Below are 19980 nucleotides of genomic sequence, written 5' to 3' on the forward strand. Positions count from 1 at the left end.
CTCCGCATCGGTCCATCTTGCTGAACGAACCGCCGCCAAAAATCGGCAGGCGAAAGCGCTCCAATCGCCCCCGATAGAGAATTCCTTAACTGTAGTAAGGTGGCGACTCCGACTCCTCTTTACGCCGTCTTCCAATGATGGTTGTTGTGGAGGTAAATTCAAAATGGCGTCGGCCCGCGGCGTGGCCAAGATGGCGGTTTGGCGCCGCGGAGCGCGCAAGATGGCGTCTTCTTGCCGCGTGGCCAATGGCGGCGGCAGGGCAGGCAACGTGGCGGCCCGTGGAGCACCTTCTCGTTCCATCGTCGTCCTTGGCGTAACGAGGTGACACAGATGCGCCAGGATGTCCTTGAGTGTCTCCAGTTGTTCTGCCACCTGTTGCCATCTTTGCTCAGCGTCCGATGTTGTTGACGGACCCGCCATCGCGCCGACATCTTCCACGCCCGTCCCCGTGCTCGCCTCAGCAGGGCTCTCCTCCACCACCCCAGCAAAATCCGTGGTCGGAGGGAATTCGTCGTCGTCGGACGAAGAAGCCGATGCTGGCGCCGGGGGAATTTTCTTCCCTACTTGCTTAGACATGCCGTTTCACTTCTGACACCAGTGTAATAAAAGACTTGACCACGATCTCTGGCTCAGTGTCCTTTATTCGGTCCGTACTGCGTTCCCACACGGCTGTCTCTCTTATTCTCTCTGTGCTGGTTCCGATGTCACTCCAATCCACATCAGCAGCCCCGCTGCTGTTCTTGTCGCTCTTGCAGCCCCACAGCAGCTCCGCTGCTGTACTCTCACACAGCTCCCTTGGCTGTTCCTGCTGCAGCTCTGACAGCCTCGTGCTGTCTCGCCTTCTCGTCGCTCCTGCGACTCTTGGCAGCCACCCCGCTGCTCCTCACACACAGCCTCACTGCCTATCTCTATCTGCAGCTTTACACCTCCCAGTAGCTCCCTACTGTTCCCAGGGTTGGCTCCCGCTTCTGACGGTGCCCCCTCGGCTCGTACGCCCGCGTGGCCCCACACCTTTCCATTCACACCCCGACTGCCTTCTCCTTCCGGTTTACCCGCTTAAGGACCCCCTACCTTTCACCCACGTCACCTGGCTCCGCCTCCTCGTGACGTCACATCCGGAAGGTCGCTTTCGCCCGCATTACATATGCATGTGGCCGTTCCAACGTGTGTTTGAGGCCAATGTCTCAGTTGGCGTCTCTGTCGTCGAGTTATCGTGATGGTTTGCCACTGAAAGGAGAGGACTTGATGCGTCTCTCAATGGTAGCACGGTAATCAGAGAGACTGCCCTGCCAAAAAAGATTCAGATCCCGTTCTAGATCAGAGTTGTTGAGGAAAGGTGGTGCATTGGCTATGACGATCTTGACTGCAGGGGAGGCCAAATGTGTGCATAGGACAAAGTCCCCCCTTGATCTCAAGCCCTGCCTCATCAATGCGCGCCACCATATCCTCTTTTGCCACGAATGTGGCCACACCGCGGTTCATGCGTGAGGCAGCGAGAGAGAGAGAGAGAAAAAAAGAGAGCTAAAGAGATACAGATTGAGACAGAACGAGAGAGATGGAGATTTTCCGGCTGGGGTATCTCTTCAGCGAAACGGACATTAACCTTTGGGAAAGTATCCAAAATCCTCCCCCACACGGGATGGTTGCTATTGTCGATCAAATAAATATTTAAAACAGTTTAAAAGTAACCAATAACAGCATTTAATGTTTATAATAGAGGGCGTGAAAATAAATGTGTGGTGTGTATTTAAACCCATCACCACCCGACAGCCCAATAAGTAAGGTGGTTTGTCTTGTCACGTGTCGTGTAGAGTAATGTACTCTAGTAGTAGTGTATCGCAGTGTAGCGTATAGCGTAGTGTATAGTGTAGTATACTAGCACAGCACTAAACCGGTCGTTGTTGGAGAGGGAACCCACCACCACAACATTTACAATTCGAGCACCGTTCTCACAACCAACCAGCATGAACGATCGATAGCAAGCGAAAGCACCATCTGGCTTCAGCTTGATGCTAGCTACTGCTGTATCCTTGCGATGTTTTTGTTTTGTTTGCAGGAAGGTTTTACGATACTAATCCTTGTGGGAACTCATAAAATAAAAAGGTCCCCCAGGGAGCCTCTAGCAGCACTGTAGGGGCAAGTGCTGCTAGTGGTGAGTCGCAGCAGCAGCGCCTATGAACGCAGACACTTTGGCATACTCACCCGTTCACCTACCAACACACTCCCACCCACTCATCCACACTCCCACCCACTCATCCACACTCCCACCCACTCATCCACACTCCCACCCACTCATCCACACTCCCACCCACTCATCCACACTCCCACCCACTCATCCACACTCCCACCCACTCATCCACACTCCCACCCACTCATCCACACTCCCACCCACTCATCCACACTCCCACCCACTCATCCACACTCCCACCCACTCATCCACACTCCCACCCACTCATCCACACTCCCACCCACTCATCCACACTCCCACCCACTCATCCACACTCCCACCCACTCATCCACACTCCCACCCACTCATCCACACTCCCACCCACTCATCCACACTCCCACCCACTCATCCACACTCCCACCCACTCATCCACACTCCCACCCACTCATCCACACTCCCACCCACTCATCCACACTCCCACCCACTCCATCCACACTCCCACCCACTCCATCCACACTCCCACCCACTCATTCACACTCCCACCCACTCATCCACACTCCCACCCACTCGCCCACTCACTCACTTGCCCACTCACGGTGGCACACTCACTCATCAACAGTCACCTGCTCAAGCATTCACTCATCCACGCAACTACTCACTCATCCACTCGTCCACCAACTTCACCCGTTCACACACTCACTTGCCGACTCATGGTGGCACACTCACTCACTGACTTACATATTCACCGACTTAGGCACTCACTCACCCACCCATGAGCCCACTCACCCACCCACCCACTCACTTATTGACGCAACCACTCGCTCACTCACCCGCACTCACCCACTTACTCACTCACTCACCGACGCTCTCACCCATCCACTCACTCACTGTGGCACTCAGAAGGGATGGGTGGCTAGCACCACGCCCGCCATGACCACCTTTGTCTCCCCCAGTGGTGATCTTTCAATACACACCGCTACACCAGCTACACCTCATTTAAGGCTGAGTCCACCTAGGGGAGGAGGCCCAGGACGGGTTGTTCAGATAATCGCTGCTATCACTGGGTGTTGGTGGTAGCACAGCGATAACTACTATGCCCCACCACTCCCCTAACTCACTCTCTCTCTGACACACTCTCTCTCTGACAGACACACACTCTCTCCGACACACTCTCTCTCTGACACTCTCTCTGACACACTCTCTCTCTCTGACTCACTCAGAGCTGCGGGGACCTCCAGTGGCGGCTTCTGCACTGGCCATTTGGCTCAGCCGGGTCACCCCGGCGCCGTCGGATCGGTGCCCGTTCTGCACTGCCAGGGAGGACTTGGCGCACCAATATCTGAATTGCCCGCGGCTGCCCCCACTGTACCGGCTCCTGGGGGCTGTCTCCCGGAAACTGGAGATAAGCCTTCTGCAAGTGCTGGCTGGTATATGGGGTCCCGTACCTGGCGGGCAAGCACCACGACCTGGCTTGTGCCCAGGCCAGGTTGGCAATCTACATGTCCCGCAAAAAGAAGCTGCTGGGTGCGGCGGATGCCAGCTGCTCGGCAGTGGCGACGCTGCGGGGCCTGATGAGGCGAGGCTCGGTCTGGAGCGTGCGTGCTACGCATTCGGGGGGGATGCGGACGGACACGCCGAGTTCCGTGCGCGGTGGGGGGCTGGTGAGGCCCTCTGCTCTCTCACGGACGGCGAGCTGACGACCTTCCCGTTTTGACGGGTCGGCTGTGGTGTGCGTGGGGACGCGTGTGATGGCGTGTCACGGCGTGGGTGTTGTGCGTAGCGGCGTGTGCCGCTGCGCAGTATTACTATGCCGCTGCTGTCAATGCACTTGAATGAGGCTCCAGCGCACTTGCGGCTGGCGGCCAAATAAAAGCAGCTTGAAAGTCAAAGTCTAACTCTCACTCACTCTCTCATACAGTCTCGCAGTCTCACAGACTCTCACACTCACACACTCCCTCTCACACTCACAGACGTCCTCTCTCTCTGTGCATTCCTGGAAGAGGCTGCGTCCTGGCGGAGCTCCTGGCTCCCCACCTGGCTCCCCACCTGGCGTGCACAGGGGCCTGGTGTTTCACCACCCAGAGCCGAGCCGGAGAGAGTGCACGGGTTCATAGACGTTGTACCCCGTTATTCTACTCGTTTATCGAGTCTTTTGAGTTCAACAACTCTCTCTCCCCTTCAATGCGCGCCGCCCGTCCTCAAAGGCACCGACCTACAGCGAGACCTGCAACGTTTCGGCACGGTGGTCTCACGCATCATCATGCTGCCTTTGAGGACGAGGGACCCGAAGCTGGCGCACATCATGTCACTTCACCGCCAAACTTTTATGATTTTGAAGGATGGCAACACGGACCTCGACGTGACCCTCAAATACACAATTGATAGTCACGGCTACACCGTGTACGCCTCCACGGCCGTGCCGCGGTGTTTTGGGTGTGGTGGTGCCGGCCACGAATGGAAAAACTGCCCGGCCAAGGTGAACGAGAACGCTGCACGGCCTGCACCGGTACACGCGGAGCAGCAGCAGCAGCAGCAGCGAAAACCGCAGCAACGGCAGCGGCAGCAGAAGCCCAAGCAGCGGCAGCAGGACGACCAACCACTGCAGCGGCGCACCGAGCAGCAGCAGCAGCAGCAGCAGCAGGACCACGCCGACTCTGCAGCTGCCCGCGCAGAGTCGGCACTCGAGGGCGAATGGGACGGCTTCACCGTCGTCGCGTCTCGAAAGCGCACCCTTCCTAAGCGCACGGCCACTAAGGGTTCGGCCAGAATTTCACATCACATGCACAACTCCTGTACACGGGCACATCCAGCTTCATAAAAAATAAACCAATGGCTTAGCAGCCCTTTTCCCGTGACGAGGGGGGTCAGGCAAGGATGCCCTCTCTCGGGGCTCCTCTACACCCTGGTCCATTGAGCCACTCTTACACCAACTAAAACAATCTCTCTCTGGGTTCAAGGTTCCAGGTCCTGAAAATGCAGTTGTCAGGGTCTCCACATACACAGACGACATATGCGCTGTGATCAACGATGCGCAGGACGTCTCTGCACACTGCCGGGCAGTAACGGTCTACGAAAAGGCTTCTATTACCAAGGTCAACTGGCCAAAGTGTTAGGCTCTATGTTTGGGGCCACAGTGTGCCGTGCGTTCAGTGCTCCTCCCAGGAGGAGTCGGTTGGCAGGCCGAGGGCATAACGTACTTTGGAGTTTACCTCAGGAAACTCCAAGTTGCCCAGAACAATTGGACCGAGCTGGGAGATGGATTTGAGGCCAAATTGATGGCTTGGGCACGCCTCGCTCTGCTACTGTCCTTCGGGGGGCGAGTACTCATAGGAAATAACCTGGCAGCCTCTGTGCTGTGGCACAGGGACAAAGTCCTCCAGCCCCCGGACTGGCTACTCACGAGGACAAACTGGTCACTCACCCACTTTGTGTGGCACGGCAAGCACTGGTTGAGGCCAGGGGTCCTCCGCCTGCCGGTGGGCGATGGCGGCCAGGGCCTGGTGGATGTCTCCGCCAAGGTGATGAGCTTCAGGCTTCAGGCCGTGAGGCGTCTGCTGCATGAACAGGAGGAGCTGCCCTGGACGTCGCCGGCCCTCAGCCTGCTGAGGGACGTGGGGGGGTGCCTGGGGTACGGGAGGGAGATCTTCCTGTTGGACCTGGCCCTAGTCAACTACACGAGGCTGTCGGGTTATTATCAAAGCCTCTTCGACGCATGGCGGAGCCTTGAATGGAGCAGGGCGAGCCCGCACTGTGCCCTCAAACATTTCATGAACGATCCCCTGTTCTGTAATAGCCTCTTCAAAGGAATAAGGGAGGAGAGAATGCTGGCCCTCCATTTCACCTCGGCAGGGGTGCGGACAGTCAGCGACCTCGTGAAGAGCCACAACCATCACGCCAAGTGGAAGACCATGGCAGAGATCAGTGGCACTGCAGGGCTCCGCTCTATGCTCGCCGGCGAGAAGCTGTTGCAGGAGGCACTCGCAGAAATGCGGGAGCTGCGGCTGAAGCTGGAGACAGTGGCGGCGCACGACCTTCCTCCTTCCCGGAGTTGCGCATCTCCTGCACCCAGCTTCCCAGGCGCTGTGACTCAGGGAAACTGCTCAAACTTGCAGACTGCAGAGACGTGGCCCTCAAGAGTGCCCCAAAGACAGCGCTGTACGCGTGTTGCGTCAAGGCGCTGCATTGTCGAGACCTGGCGAACCTCCCGGACACGAAATGGAGAGACTTTTTCTCTCCCCTGATCGAGGCCACCCCCCAGTGGAAGCACCTGTACAAGCCCCCCGTAGCGAAACGCTGCGGTGACCTCCAGTGGAGGTTGGCGCACTGGACGCTGCCCTCGGCCGTGTGGCTCAGCAAAATCACCCCGGGGTCGTCAGATCTGCGTGTGTTCTGCGGTGCGAAGGAGAATCTGGCCCACCAGTACTTGGGGTGTCCACGGCTGAACCCAATGTTCCGGCTCTTGGGATCCATCTTCAATAAACTGGGGGTGCCTTTTTACAAGAGCTTGTTCATATACGGGGTGCCTTACCTGGCAAATAAGCGCCACGATCTTGTAAATTTTGTCTGCGCCCAAGCTAAGATGGCAGTTTACAAAACCCGGAAAAAGAAGCTGCAAGGCGACACGGACGATGGCTGCTCAGCGGTGGCGATGTTGAGGGGCCTGCTCAAGGCGCGGCTCCAGCTGGCGCACGCCTCGTACCACTCCTATGCCGGGGACGCACCACGCCATGTTCCTTGAACGTTGGGGGGCCGGTCAGGACCTCTGCACCAACGCAAACGGTGCACTGAATTTCACGTTTTGACCGGTCGACTTTAAGCGGGCGATGTGCGTGACGAAGCGGTGCTTGCATTGCTCGTGCCGGTGTGGCGCACGTGCCCCGGTTTTGCAATGGCGACGTTGCTGTACTCGATGTTGGTGACCCCCCGTATCCAAAGTGGCTCCAGAGCTGTTGCTGCTGGCAGCAATAAAATTGGTTTAAAAAGTCAAGTCTCACTCTCTCATAAAGTCTCTCTCACACATACTCTCTCTCTCTCTCTCGCACTCACTCTCCCTCGCACTCTCAACTCTCTCGAACTCGTCAGTCGGGCAGGCGGCTCCAGCCCCGCGGCCAGAGGTGTCCCCGCGTCGTCGATGGAGTGGAGGAGGAGCAGAAGGGTGATGAAGACGATGATGATGACGGTGATGATGATGAGGAGAAGGCATGGCTGGCGTTCATCATCGATGGGCAGTCCGCTGCACACGGAGACAACGGGAGGGGAATGAATCGGCAGATAGTGGTGCAGTGTAGAGTTGCATAGTGTAGTGCGTTGTGTATAGTGAAGTAGGTAGTGTAGTGTATACTGGCGAGTGTAGTGTGTAGTAGGTACCGTAATGTAGTGTATAGGGTATAGCAGTGGAGTGTGTGACGTCGTGTATAGTGTAGTGTGTATCACAGTGTGTCGTGTAGTATGTAGTGTGCAGCATAGGTGTAGTGCAGGGGTCGGCAACCTACGGCTCCGGAGCCGCATGCGGCTCTTTACGGGCTGCTTCTTGACGATATATACGTATGTACAGTATGTACATAGATGCATTGCGGCTCTTGAAATACTGAATTTTGTACCGAATTGGAAAGAAATGGCTCTTCTTGTTATTTTGGTTGCCGACCCCTGGTGTAGTGTATAGTAGCATAGTGTATAGTAGTGTCGTGTAAAGTGTAGTATAGTAGTGTGTATCGTGTAGTGTGTAGTGTATAGTGGTGTGTAGTGTATAGTTTGGTACATAGTAATCTATAATGGCGTAGTGTCGTGTATAGTGATGTATAGTAGTGTCGTGAATAGTGTAGTACATAGTCCTGTGTAGTGTATAGTGTAGTATGTGGGTGGCCAGCATCGTGCCCGCCTGCCTTCACCTCCCCAGTGCTAGCGATGTTTACTACACCACCTCTACACCAGGTACTCTTTTGAGGCTGAGTCGACCTAGGGGCAGGCCCAGGACCGATTCAGATAATTGTCACTGGTGTTGGTGGCTGTGAGCGGGAATCGAACTCGGTATGCCGGGTTCGTTGTGCAGTGTAGTGCTAACCACTGCACCACTGCTCGACACACAAATACAAAGCTCCCCCTTCGTCGCCTGTAACAACCTGCTGGGGCAAGTGATGTTAGGAGCCAGTAGCAGCCTATGAAGACACAAAGACAAAGATCCCCCGTGTAGCCTTTCACAGAGTGTTGGTGTAAGTGGCTATGAACAAGCGGCAGCGCCTATGAAGGCTACCGGCACTGTGGCACACAGAGGGGGGTGGGCATCACCACGCCCGCCCGGCCGCCTTTGTCTCCCCCAGTGCGGAGGAGGATGGAGAAGTGAATGCATTCACCTTCTGTGCCTGGGCTGTAGGCGCTGGCCAGGCTCTTGACGTGGCTGGCGATGGCGGGAGGGCAAGCCAGAGTGACGCCAGGGACCTCCTTCACCATCTGCGGGGGCCATCGGCAGTGAACACTGAGTGTAGTGCGTAGTGTAGTGCATAGTGTAGCACTGAGTGTAGTGCGTAGTGTAGTGCGTAGTGTAGTGTATAGTGTAGTGCGTAGTGTAGTGCGTAGTGGTTGGTGTTGTGCATAGTGTAGTCTATAGTGGAGTGTGTAGTGTATCTCCATATATATTAAACGCAAAGTTGTGAATGTGTGTCTGTTCAAAATGTTTAGCGTACTCCCCGACACGCAACAAACTGGAAATTTGCCATGTGGGTACTTTCCAGACTGTACACCATGCAAAAATTATAAAAATACACTTTTTTTTGGGGGGGGGGGGGGGGAGCTCAATAATGCATGTATTTTTTGCAAGTGAGCTGTGACGTCAAATCTGTCACGTGACCCGCGCATGTGGAAGCGTAACGCATTGTAGTGTAGTGGTTAGCGCGCTGCGCTACAAACCCGGCGACCCGAGTTCGATTCCCGCTCACAGCCACCACCGGTGACGATTATTTCAACCGGTCCTGGGCCTCCCCTAGGTCGACTCAGCCTCAAACGAGTAAGTAGTGTGGTGTGAACATCGGCACTGGGGAGACAAAGGCGGTCGAGCGTGATGCTGTCCACCCACCCTCTCGTGTACCGTTCCGGCCTTCATAGGTGCTCGCTAACAGCACTTGCCCGTACAGTATGTTAAGTCTATACGGGGGATCTTTATCTTTGTGTGGGGAGCGGTAGTGTAGTGGTTAGCGCTCTGCTGCGCTACGAACCCGGCGACCCGAGTTCGATTCCCGCTCACGGCCACTACCGGTGACAATTATTTTAACCGCTCCTGGGCCTCCACTAGGTCGATTCAGCCTCAAACGAGTAACTCGTGTGGTGTGTGAACATCGCCACTGGGGAGACAAAGGCGGCCGGGCGTGGTGAATCCAAGTCCCGGGCAAAGCCAGGTAGTACAGCTAGTAGTACTATATTGTAGTGTCTAGTGTAGTGCATAGTCGTGTATAGTTGTGTATTCTATAGTTGTGTAGTGTATAGTGTCGTTTATCGTGCATAGTGTATTGTATAATGAAATGTATAGCAAGGTGAAGAGTAGTGTAGTGTATAGTGTAATAAAACGAGTATTGTATAATATTGCATTGGAATGTAGTGTTTAGTGTTTATAGCAGTGTATAGTAGAAGTGTATAGTGTAGTGTACACTAGTGTCGTGTATAGTGTATGGCTTGCGGCTGGGGTTGGCATCGTCCCCCCACTCCTGATGTCGAGGGGAAATGGGCGAGGTTTAGGACTGTGGCTCATGCAGTTGCAATGGCTGCTTTGGGTACACGGTCCAGACCTCCCCAGATACCCTGGCTGACCGAGGAGGTGTTCAAGCTGGCTGAGAAAAAGCGACAGGCCCACTCTCATCGGCTACAGCATCCCACGTCGGAGAATGAGGAGGCTTACCGCAGCTTTCGCTCGGAGGTTCGGAGAGCTGTGAGGCGCTGCAAGGATGGGTGGTGGTCGCAGGTTGCTGAGGAGATGGAGTCTGCCTCAGTGACCCGCGATCACAAATCGCTCTAACTCCATCAAAAAAGTAACCTGCAGCGCCACACCTATTACCATCATTAGGGGAAAGAACAGTGATACAATCTCCAAACCCCAGGAACAGGTTTGCAGATTTGCTGAGCATTTCTGTGAGGTCCTGGGGGAGGGGAAATCCCTCACCCAGGAAAACATCATGGCACAAAGTGGGGATAACCCTGCTGAGGCTGCGGTGCCTCATATTGGAAGAAGTCACCCTCTGTGAGTGGCTGGCTGAGATGCCATCTGTGGAGGCAGTATTAAGGGCGATCCAGAGTTTGAGACCAGGAAAGGCACCGGGCAGAGATGATCTCCAAAGCGAAATGCTGAGGGAGGGTGGCGTTTGTGCACAGACTGCCCTACATGACATCATAACACCAGTCTGGACCACTGGACGGGTTCCGCAGGATTGGAAGGATACCCTGATGGTCCCCCTCTTTAAGAAGGGGGACCTCACAGACTGTAACTACAGGGGCATCTCGCTCCTCAGTGTGCCGGGTAAAGTCCTGGCAAGGATTATTCAACATCGCCTTGCTAGGCACGCTGAGGAGAGGCTTGCAGAGCCCCAGTGCGGTTTCAGGAAAGGGCGGTCCTGCACAGATGCCATATTTTCTGTCTGTCTGTTACAGCAGAGGTATAGGGAATTCCAACAAGACCTACATCTCTGCTTTATTGACCTGGCCAAGGCCTATGATACCATCAGTAGGCCTGGGCTCTGGGTTATTCTTTATACTTTTGGAGTCCCTGACACGATCATTAAGGTCATTAAGGACCTTCATGGCTGGGAATCAGAGCCATTCCCTGTACACCTTGGGGTGCGATAGGGATGTCCTCTGGCTCCCACATTATTTAACATATATTTTGACCACGTAGTTCGTGAAGCCTTCAAAAGGTGTACCGGATGAATTTCCATATGGTACAGATACAATGGCAGGCTGATTGATCCCCGGGTGCGGTCGAGGGATGGCTCCCTATTGCTCAACCATGTCATGTATGCCGATGATCTGGTAATTGCTGCTCACTCAGATGAGGAGTTGGAGGCGTTGCTGTTGAACCTGGAGCTTGCCACCAAGAGGTGGGGCCTTACCATCAGCCCCACCAAAACTAAGCACCTGCCTGGGTGTTTTGTACCATCGGACATTCCACCCCCACAACTCCCAATTGCTGATAGGGCAGTTGTGGAGAGAGTGGAAAGTTTCCCATACTTTGGCAGTGTGATCATGACCGGCTCTGGTTTAACAGCAGAGGTCTCACTCCGAATCAGTCGAGCGGCATGATCTTTTCATCGGTTGTGTAACGCTGTGTGGAAGCTACCTGGTCTCTCGCTCCACACGAAGCTTCAGGTCTTCTCGGCCATGGTCATTCCCTCCCTTCCCTATGCTTGCGAAACGTGGACCCGCCTAATGGAACATCTTAGCCGGTTAAAAACATTTAGGCTGGCCCGCCTACGATCCATCCTGGGTTTAACCATGCTGGATTGTGTGAGGAGCTCACAAATCCTTGAAAGATCTGGACAAAGTCCCATCGGTGAACTCCTCCGGCAGGCAAGGCTGCGTTGGCTGTATCATGTAACCCGCATGGCCAGCCACCGCATGCCTAAACAGCTTTTGTTTGGCCGGATCGAGTTGGAAAAATGGGCACGGCATGGGCTAGAGAAGAGATGGAGTGATGTGGTACAGGAGGATGTGGAGTTGAGTGGACTTGCCGATGATTGGTACCAGCGGTGTCAAGATCAGCCTCTGTGGAGGAGGCTCGTGAAGAACGCTACTAGGCAGTTGGAGGCAGTCATAGTATAATCATGTAGTGTATAGTGTGTATAGTAGTGTAATGTATAGAGTAGTGTATAGTAGTTTAGTCTATAGGGTAGTTTAGTCTATAGGGTAGTGTATAATAGTGTAGTGTTTAGTCATGTGTCATGTATAGTAGTGACGCGTATAGAAGTGTAGTGTATATGTACAGTAGTGTTTGGAATATAGTAGTGTATACTGATGGTAGTGTATAGTAGAGTATAGTCGCGTAGTATATAGTGGTGTGAATATACAGCAGACTGCATTGTCAGGGTCTGTATCGAACCCACGACCGCCTGCATATCAGGCGAGGTCGTTAACATCTCCTAGCCACCGTGATGATGATGAGAGAGAGATGCAGACTCCAAATATACAGCAGCAGGCATCAGGGTAGGGATAAAACCCACGACCACCTCTGTACCAGGCGAGGTAGTTACCATCTCCTAGCTACCGTGATGATGATCAGAGACAGACGCAGACTCCCAATATACAGCAGCAGCCAGGCATCGTCAGGGTCCAAGAATGGAGGCGTTTAGCGTTCTCCTGAGGTGCCGTGGCTTGATGTGGATTGACCCCCTCACCTCGGCCACGTGCCGGAGCCTGTCCGGAGGCAGCCACGTGCCACGCTCGCGCCTGCACGCACCACTCGGCAAAAGCGTGGCGATTCCGGGGTCTCCTTCACCTCCGCCCTGAGCATCGTCTACCAATGAAACAAATGACCAGAAACATTGTATTAATCAAGACTCTCTCTCTGGCAGTTGTCCTGCGAGACTCTGGTCATCCTTCGATGGTTGGCTACGTACGGTTCTAAAGGAATCCAACATACATACGTACTACACTATACACTACTATATACTATACACTACACTACTATACACTACAGGACAATACACTATACACTACAGTATTCACTACACTATTAAACACTACACATCTACACGACACTATACATTACACTACTATACAATACACTATACACTACAATAGCCTATACACTAGTATACACTACACTATACACTAAACACTACGCTACACTACACCGCTATACTATACACTAGATACTACAATATATATTCAACTATACACTACTATACACTACACTATACACTACACTATATACTACATAATACACTACTATAACTATACTATACATGTGTAGTGGGTTTTATGGAAGGCGGAGACGAATCTTCGGAGGCAACACTTTTTTCCAATAACCACTGCAGTACAGCCAGTCTTACACAGGGCAACGGCCCTTTCTGACTACCGCCGGGGAGGTATGGCCTCCAGACTGGTGTGCCCTGTCACGGGGCTACGGGCTCTCAGTCCTCCTGCTACGGGTGCCCTAGGGGAGGCTGCACTGACCCGACCCAGCCAAGGTGCGGATCCTGACCACTGGTCCACTCGGACCCGGACCTTAAAAGGACATCGGGCCGGGGGTTCCCAGGGTCTCACCACTGGCCCACAGAGTCCCAGCCCTTACAAGGGCAGCAGGGCTAGGGGTCCCAGGGAACTAGCTAGCTGGTCTTCTAGCTTCTGAATTGGACTGGCCCCGGATCCTTCCAGAGGTCCGGCTTTTATCCACCTCCCCGGTGTGTCAGCCCTGGCTCCGCCTACCTTCCAGAGAGTTCCGGGGGGGGGGGGGGGTTCGGGGATCCTAGAACACCCCGCAGCCCCCTCCTGCTTTGGGGCTGGAAATATAGCGACTGCCTCCGCTGGACCATGTCTGCCCCTGCAGGTAAGTGTACATAGCCCATTTACAGTGCTACACATGTGTAGTGAATTACTTCAGAGACACTAATAGTAGGAGGCACTCTAGTTTATTCTAGCCATCACAGGTACAGGGGATAACTCTACTATGGTCAGGACAGCCAGCACACTGCCTGACCAACAACGCTGAGGAGGTGACCGGTTCCATTCCAGATGACAGCCCCGATCCTGAGTCGGGGCCTCCCTTTTATCCCCCAGCGTGGCCTGGCTCCGCCCTCGGCTACGCCCACTTCTGGAACCTCCCGGCTTAACCCCACGTCCCCCCCCCCGTCACCTTTGCCCTACATCCATTTCCCTGGCCTATTACGTGCCCTGCTGGCAGACCGGACTGCTACACCCACAGATCCCCTCTCTGCCAGTAATCAGTGCTGCGCGCCCTAGTGACTATACACGACACTCCACACTACACTATATACTACACTGTACACTACGCTTTACACTATGCACTATACTATACATTTCTATACACTAAAGACTATGATACACGACACTATACATGTACACTATACTCTACACTATGCACACTACTATGCACTACACTGTACACTAAACTAGTAAACTGCACTGCATAATACATCGCACTATACACTACACTCACTACTATACACTACACTATACACTACACCACTATACCCTGTACTACTATGCACTACACTATTATACACTACACTGCACTATACAGTACACTATAAACGACTATACACCACACTACACTACAATACACCACAAAACACTACACTACAATACACCACTATACACTACACTACAATACACCACTATACACTACACTATACACAACTATGCATCATACTATACATGTACACTATACACTACACTACACTGGGATAGTGATGGGGTAGTGATAGGGGTAGTGATAGGGGTACTGACAGTAGTAGTGATAGGGTTAGTGACAGGGGTTGTGATAGGGGTAGTGATAGTGATTGTGGCAGTGATAGTGATTGGGGTAGTGATAGTGTAGTGACTTATATGGAGTCACTATGGTGTTTAGCGCCAGCTACTGTCACATTAGTGGAAATGCCCGTCTTGAGTCTCTCTCTGGCACCAGAGTGGATATGGCATGGAATCGGGCCCTAGGGGGGGGCATAGTTCCGGTGAGGGTCGGAGAGAGAGCAAGTGAGGACGTGATACTCTGTGTGAACCGGAGAGGGCACGTGACCGGGGCACGTGACCTGGGCACGTGACCGGGTCAGGGTCACAAGGGGGCCCGAAAGGGGGCTCGAGGGACACGTGAAATGGGCCAGAGCCTTCTAGTAGGATCTGTCTCTTTGATCCTCGATCCTCGGTCTTCGGTGTTACGCTCGGCATCGTGGGTCAGGTAGTGTGTTACTGACCGACCCGGTTATGTAGTTACCCCGTTGTGGTCAAGTTAACCGTTTAGTTATCACCTAGATTTAGAACCAGTGTACGTTTATGTAGTTAGCCCTGTTGGGTCGTTAAATACACGTGTTGCCTCCAACTCCAGTGTGTGCGTCCGTATAACACATTACAATACTAATAGCGGTTGTGATAGTAATAGGGGTTGTGGCAGGGGTAGTGATAGTGACAGGGGTAGTGCTAATGATAATCATTTTTATAGGGGTAGTAGTAGTGATAGGGGTGACAGTGATAGTGATAAAGGTAGTGGCAGTTGTGGTAGTATTGATAGTAGTAGTGGTAGTGGTAGTGATAGGGGTAGTGCTAATGATAGTCATAGCGTATAGGGGTAGTGATAGTGGTCGTAGTAGTGATATTGGTCGCGAGAAATCCAACATCTCATGCTTTAAATGATAACTCACCCTCCTCCTCCTCACAGCCTTGCTCTTCATTTCCATGAACGTCCCTCATCCGAGGGCCGACCTCCCCGAATCGATCGGAGCCCCCAGACGGGTGCCTCGATGGCACCTGGCCAGGCGCCGACCTAAGCCCGAGCGTGGCCCTGATGTGGCTCAGATCCATTTGGGGAGGTTCCCGGGCGGGGGCGAGTGGCTTTGGCGACCGGAGAATGCCAAAAACGCTTCCAAAAGAGTGAAAGAGGTAGACGCAGAGAGAGAGAGAGACAGATATGAGAGATACTTACACACATGCACACACGCACGCAAACAGGCAAAGACAGACCATACATTATACAACCTTAAACTATGTTCATTTTTGGCCAGGTGTAAGGTTCACTCTAGCTGTTGTGTAGTAGCTTTTCTGTTCAGAGGCGACCCCTGGCCATCAACAGCTCAAGAAAGTGGCCAATGTCATCATCATAACCGTGTGGACATCCATAGCAGCCAAATACTCTATATGCACAGAGATGCATAGCGACCTATAGAGATACATAGAGACCCATCGACTAAACTATGTTTACGTTACCAGGTGTAAGGCCCCACTGAGTGTGGAGCTCTTAGTCGGAAGCGACCCCTGATCATCACAAATGATGGCAGAGCAACCAAGTTTCTGAAATCATCGTCGTCACGTGGACATTAATAGCAGCAGCAAAACTCTCAACGCATAGAGATCCATAAAGACCCATAGAGACCCATCGAGACACACATAGACCCTATAGAGATACACAGAGACCCACAGAGACACACAGATACGCAGACTACACTATTCTATGTTACCAGATAAGGCCCCGCTGAGCTGCTGTGTTGCTCTTTGTCAGAAGCGACCCCCGGCCATCACAAACGATAGCAGCTCAACCACGTGCTTGATATCAGCATCGTCATCGTCACGTGGACATTCATAGCAGCAGCCAAATACTCTGAACAAAAACACGGTGGCCAGATGTTAACTACCTCGCCTGGTATACAGGAGGTCGTGGGTTCGATTCCAGACCCTGACGATGCCTGGCTGCTATATATTTGGAGACTACGTCACTATCTCGTCATCATCATGGTGGCAAGGATATGTTAAATGCTTCGCCTGGCATACAGGCGAGGCTGTATATTTGGAGTTTGTAGGAGAGGGTGTGGAAGGAAATGGAGTGAGATTAGATGGTAGAAGTAGGAGAGTGAGTGGAGGAGAGTGGGGTGAGGGAAAGAGGCAGGAGAGTGTGCAGGAGAGGGGAGTGAGAGGAGAGCGGAAAGGCAGGAGAGTGCCAGGAGGGGAGTGGAGTAAGATGAGAGGAGAGAGGCAGGAAAGTGAGGGGAGGGGAGTGAGATGAGAAGGGAGAGACAGGAGAGTTTGTGGAGGGGGAGTGGAGTGAGATGAGAGGAGAGAGGCAGGAGAGTGAGGGGAGGGGAGTGAGATGAGAAGAAAGAGACAGGAGAGTTTGTGGAGGGGGAGTGGAGTGAGATGAGAGGAGAGAGGCAGGAGAGTGAGGGGAGGGGAGTGAGATGAGAAGAAAGAGACAGGAGAGTTTGTGGAGGGGGAGTGGAGTGAGATGAGAGGAGAGAGGCAGGAGAGTGAGGGGAGGGGAGTGAGATGAGAAGGGAGAGACAGGAGAGTTTGTGGAGGGGGAGTGGAGTGAGATGAGAGGAGAGAGGCAGGAGAGTGAGGGGAGGGGAGTGAGATGAGAAGAAAGAGACAGGAGAGTTTGTAGAGGGGGAGTGGAGTGAGATGAGAGAGGAGAGGCAGGAGAGTGAGTGGAGGGAGAGTGAGGTGAGACGAGAGGGGAGATTTAAACAGAATCCTTACCATCACCACTAAACGTACACTTGCCCCTAGTCTGGTGAAGTATGGTCAATTATACCGCCCACCCACCCCAGGGCTGTCTCCAAGGGAGTGTCTCTCTAGCCAGCTCAGAATGTGGAACCGATATCGCCTTGGGTTGTGAATGAGAGTCAGCAGCGCCCTTTTGTCTTACGACATTGCAAAGGGGCCAAGCTACATTTGTTTTCAATTCGTTGTAACCAGACGCAAGGTCCCATTGCAAATGATAGCAGCTCAAACAAGTGGCCGATTTCGTCATTATCATGGTCATCACTTGGGCATCCATAGCAGTCGAATACTATGTACGCACAGAGATCCATAGAGATCCAGATATACAGAGATAACCTTAAAGAAACATAGATACCCATAGAGATACACAGAAACCCATAGAGACGCATACATACCCACAGAGAACCAGATATATCCAGAGACACATAGGTATACATAGAAACCCACAGAGATACAGAGACCCATAGATAAACAGATACCCATAGAGATACACATAGAGATGCATAGAGATGCATACAGACCCACAGATAACCATATACATATCCACAGATGCACACAGATATGCATAGTAACGCATAGAGACACCACGAGACGCGCACTAAAACTAAACGAGTTTGTATTTGACCAGGTGTCACGAGGCCCCACTGAGCTCCTGTGTAGCCGCTCTTCTGTTCAGAAGCAAATGACATCTGCTCAACCACGTGGCTGATATCATCATCGTCATGTGGATGTTTTTAGCAATATCCAAATAACTCTAAACGTAGAGATGCATAGAGAATCGTAAAGAGATGCCAAGAGACCCACAGAGACATATATATCCCATGGAGATCCGTAGAGATACACAGAGAGACATAGAGCTGCACAGAGAGCCACATAGATACGTAGAGATTCACAGAGACGCATATAGACGAATAGAGACACATATACCCACATAGACCCATAAATAATCCTAGAGACACAGAGATAGAGATTCAGAGAGACATATAAACCCACAGAGACACATTAGAGACACGTTAGAGACAAAGACCAACAGAGATACAGAGACTCACAGGGACACATAGATACATAGAGACTCACAGATACTCATAGACCCACAGAGATACATAGAGACTCAACGAGACTAATAGAGACTCAGAGACACATACACCCACAGAGACGCAGACACACAGACCCACAGAGACGCATGGACACGCATAGGCCAACAGATTCAGAGACCGTACAGAGGCACATAGAGACTTATAGAGAAACAGAGACTCATAGAGACCCACAGAGATACGTAGACTCAGACATATACCCACAGAGATACAGAGCCACAGATACGTATAGAGACTCATAGACCCAAAGAGACTCAGACCCACAGAGACTCGTATAGACCCACAGAGACCCATAGAGACCTATAGAGACACGTAGACCCACAACGACACATAGAGACTCATAGATATACATAGACCTAGATGCACAGATACTCATAGACCCACAGAGATCCATAGAGACGCATAAAGAAACAGACACACAGAGACACATAGAGACTCATAGAGATACATAGACCCACAGATATTCATTGACCCACAGAGACTCAGAGACCCACAGAGATACAGTCCCCCAGAGACGCATATAGACTCAGAGACACATAGATACACGTAGATACACATAGCCCCAGAGAGATACATAGAGACTCATATAGACACATAGACCCACAGAGATACATCGAGACCCACAGACTAATAGATACCCACAGAGATACACAGATACTCACGTAGCCAGCACAAGAGGGCTGTTCGCTCACCTACGCGCTCGCTCCTTCTCCCCCCTCCCCTCCAGTGTAACCGGTTTTGCTTGCACGGGGGGTCGGGGTGGGGAAGAGACGAGGCGACAGATGTTGTCTGGAATGCCGCCCTGGTTCGTCTTGCCACGTGTCTCTGTGGGTGGGTGGGTGGATGTTTTGGTGTCTGTGTGTGGGTTGGTGGGTATACAGGTCTCTGTGTGTGTACAGTTGTCTGTGTGGGTGGGTATACAGTTGTCTGTGTGTGGGTGGGTGTATAGTTGTCCGTGTGTGGGTGGACAGGTGTCTGTGTATGGGTGGAGTGTGCCACTAAGAGGTGGGGCCTTACCATCAGCCCCACCAAAACTAAGCACCTGCCTGGGTATTTTGTACCATCGGGCACTCCGCCCCCACAACTCCCAATCGGTGATGGGGCAGTTGTGAAGAGAGTAGAGAGTTTCCCATACCTGGGCAGTGTGCTCATGACCGGCTCCAGTTTATCAGCAGAGGTCTCACTCCGAATCAGTCGAGCGGCAATATCTTTTCATCGGTTGCGTAACGCTGTGTGGAAGCTACCTGGTCTGTCGCTCCGCACGAAGCTTCAGGTCTTCTCGGCCACGGTCATTCCCTCCCTTCTCTACGCTTGCGAAACGTGGACCCCCCTAGTGGAGCATCTTCGCCGGTTGGAAACATTTAGGCTGGCCTGCCTACGATCCATCCTGGGTTTAACCAGGCTGGATTGTGTGAGGAGCTCACAAGTCCTTGAAAGATCTGGGCAAAGTCCCATCAGTGAGCTCCTCCGGCAGGCAAGGCTGCGTTGGCTGGGTCATGTAGCCCACATGCCCAG

General features: G+C 52.7%; 2 protein-coding genes across 4 annotated transcripts in view; both read right to left on the reverse strand.

Moving 5' to 3' along the window:
• Nucleotides 1-19980, reverse strand: part of LOC144729029 (indian hedgehog protein-like) — a 119898-nt gene that overhangs the window by 76433 nt on the left and 23485 nt on the right. The window lies entirely within an intron of this gene.
• LOC144729225 (uncharacterized) lies at nucleotides 1678-19421 on the reverse strand. Of its 3 annotated transcripts, none has more exons than XM_078609307.1 (5): nucleotides 19158-19421; nucleotides 15520-15737; nucleotides 12538-12656; nucleotides 8518-8614; nucleotides 1678-7400 (listed from the first exon to the last, which is right to left on the reverse strand). In XM_078609307.1, the coding sequence occupies exons 2-5, from the start codon at nucleotides 15677-15679 to the stop codon at nucleotides 7246-7248; spliced, it is 531 nt and encodes a 176-aa protein (XP_078465433.1). In that variant the 5' UTR covers nucleotides 15680-15737; nucleotides 19158-19421; the 3' UTR covers nucleotides 1678-7245. The 3 variants fall into 3 exon arrangements, with proteins under 3 accessions (XP_078465433.1, XP_078465432.1, XP_078465434.1); XM_078609306.1 differs by having other exon boundaries at nucleotides 19128-19421; XM_078609308.1 differs by lacking the exon at nucleotides 19158-19421 and having other exon boundaries at nucleotides 15520-19120.

Source organism: Lampetra planeri, chromosome 31, assembly GCF_965212315.1.
Source record: "Lampetra planeri chromosome 31, kcLamPlan1.2.h2, whole genome shotgun sequence".
NCBI lineage: Eukaryota > Metazoa > Chordata > Hyperoartia > Petromyzontiformes > Petromyzontidae > Lampetra > Lampetra planeri.

What these genes read in the sequence shown, in the direction of transcription:
- LOC144729225 (XM_078609307.1), bottom strand. Translation starts at nt 15,679, where the DNA reads ATGGATCTGAGCCACATCAGGGCCACGCTCGGGCTTAGGTCGGCGCCT. An exon ending in AGGCTGTGAGGAGGAGGAGG is followed by an intron (nt 12,657 to 15,519) that starts GTGAGTTATCAT and finishes TTTCATTGGTAG; the next exon opens with ACGATGCTCAGGGCGGAGGT. An exon ending in GGCTCCGGCACGTGGCCGAG is followed by an intron (nt 8,615 to 12,537) that starts GTGAGGGGGTCA and finishes TGGCCCCCGCAG; the next exon opens with ATGGTGAAGGAGGTCCCTGG.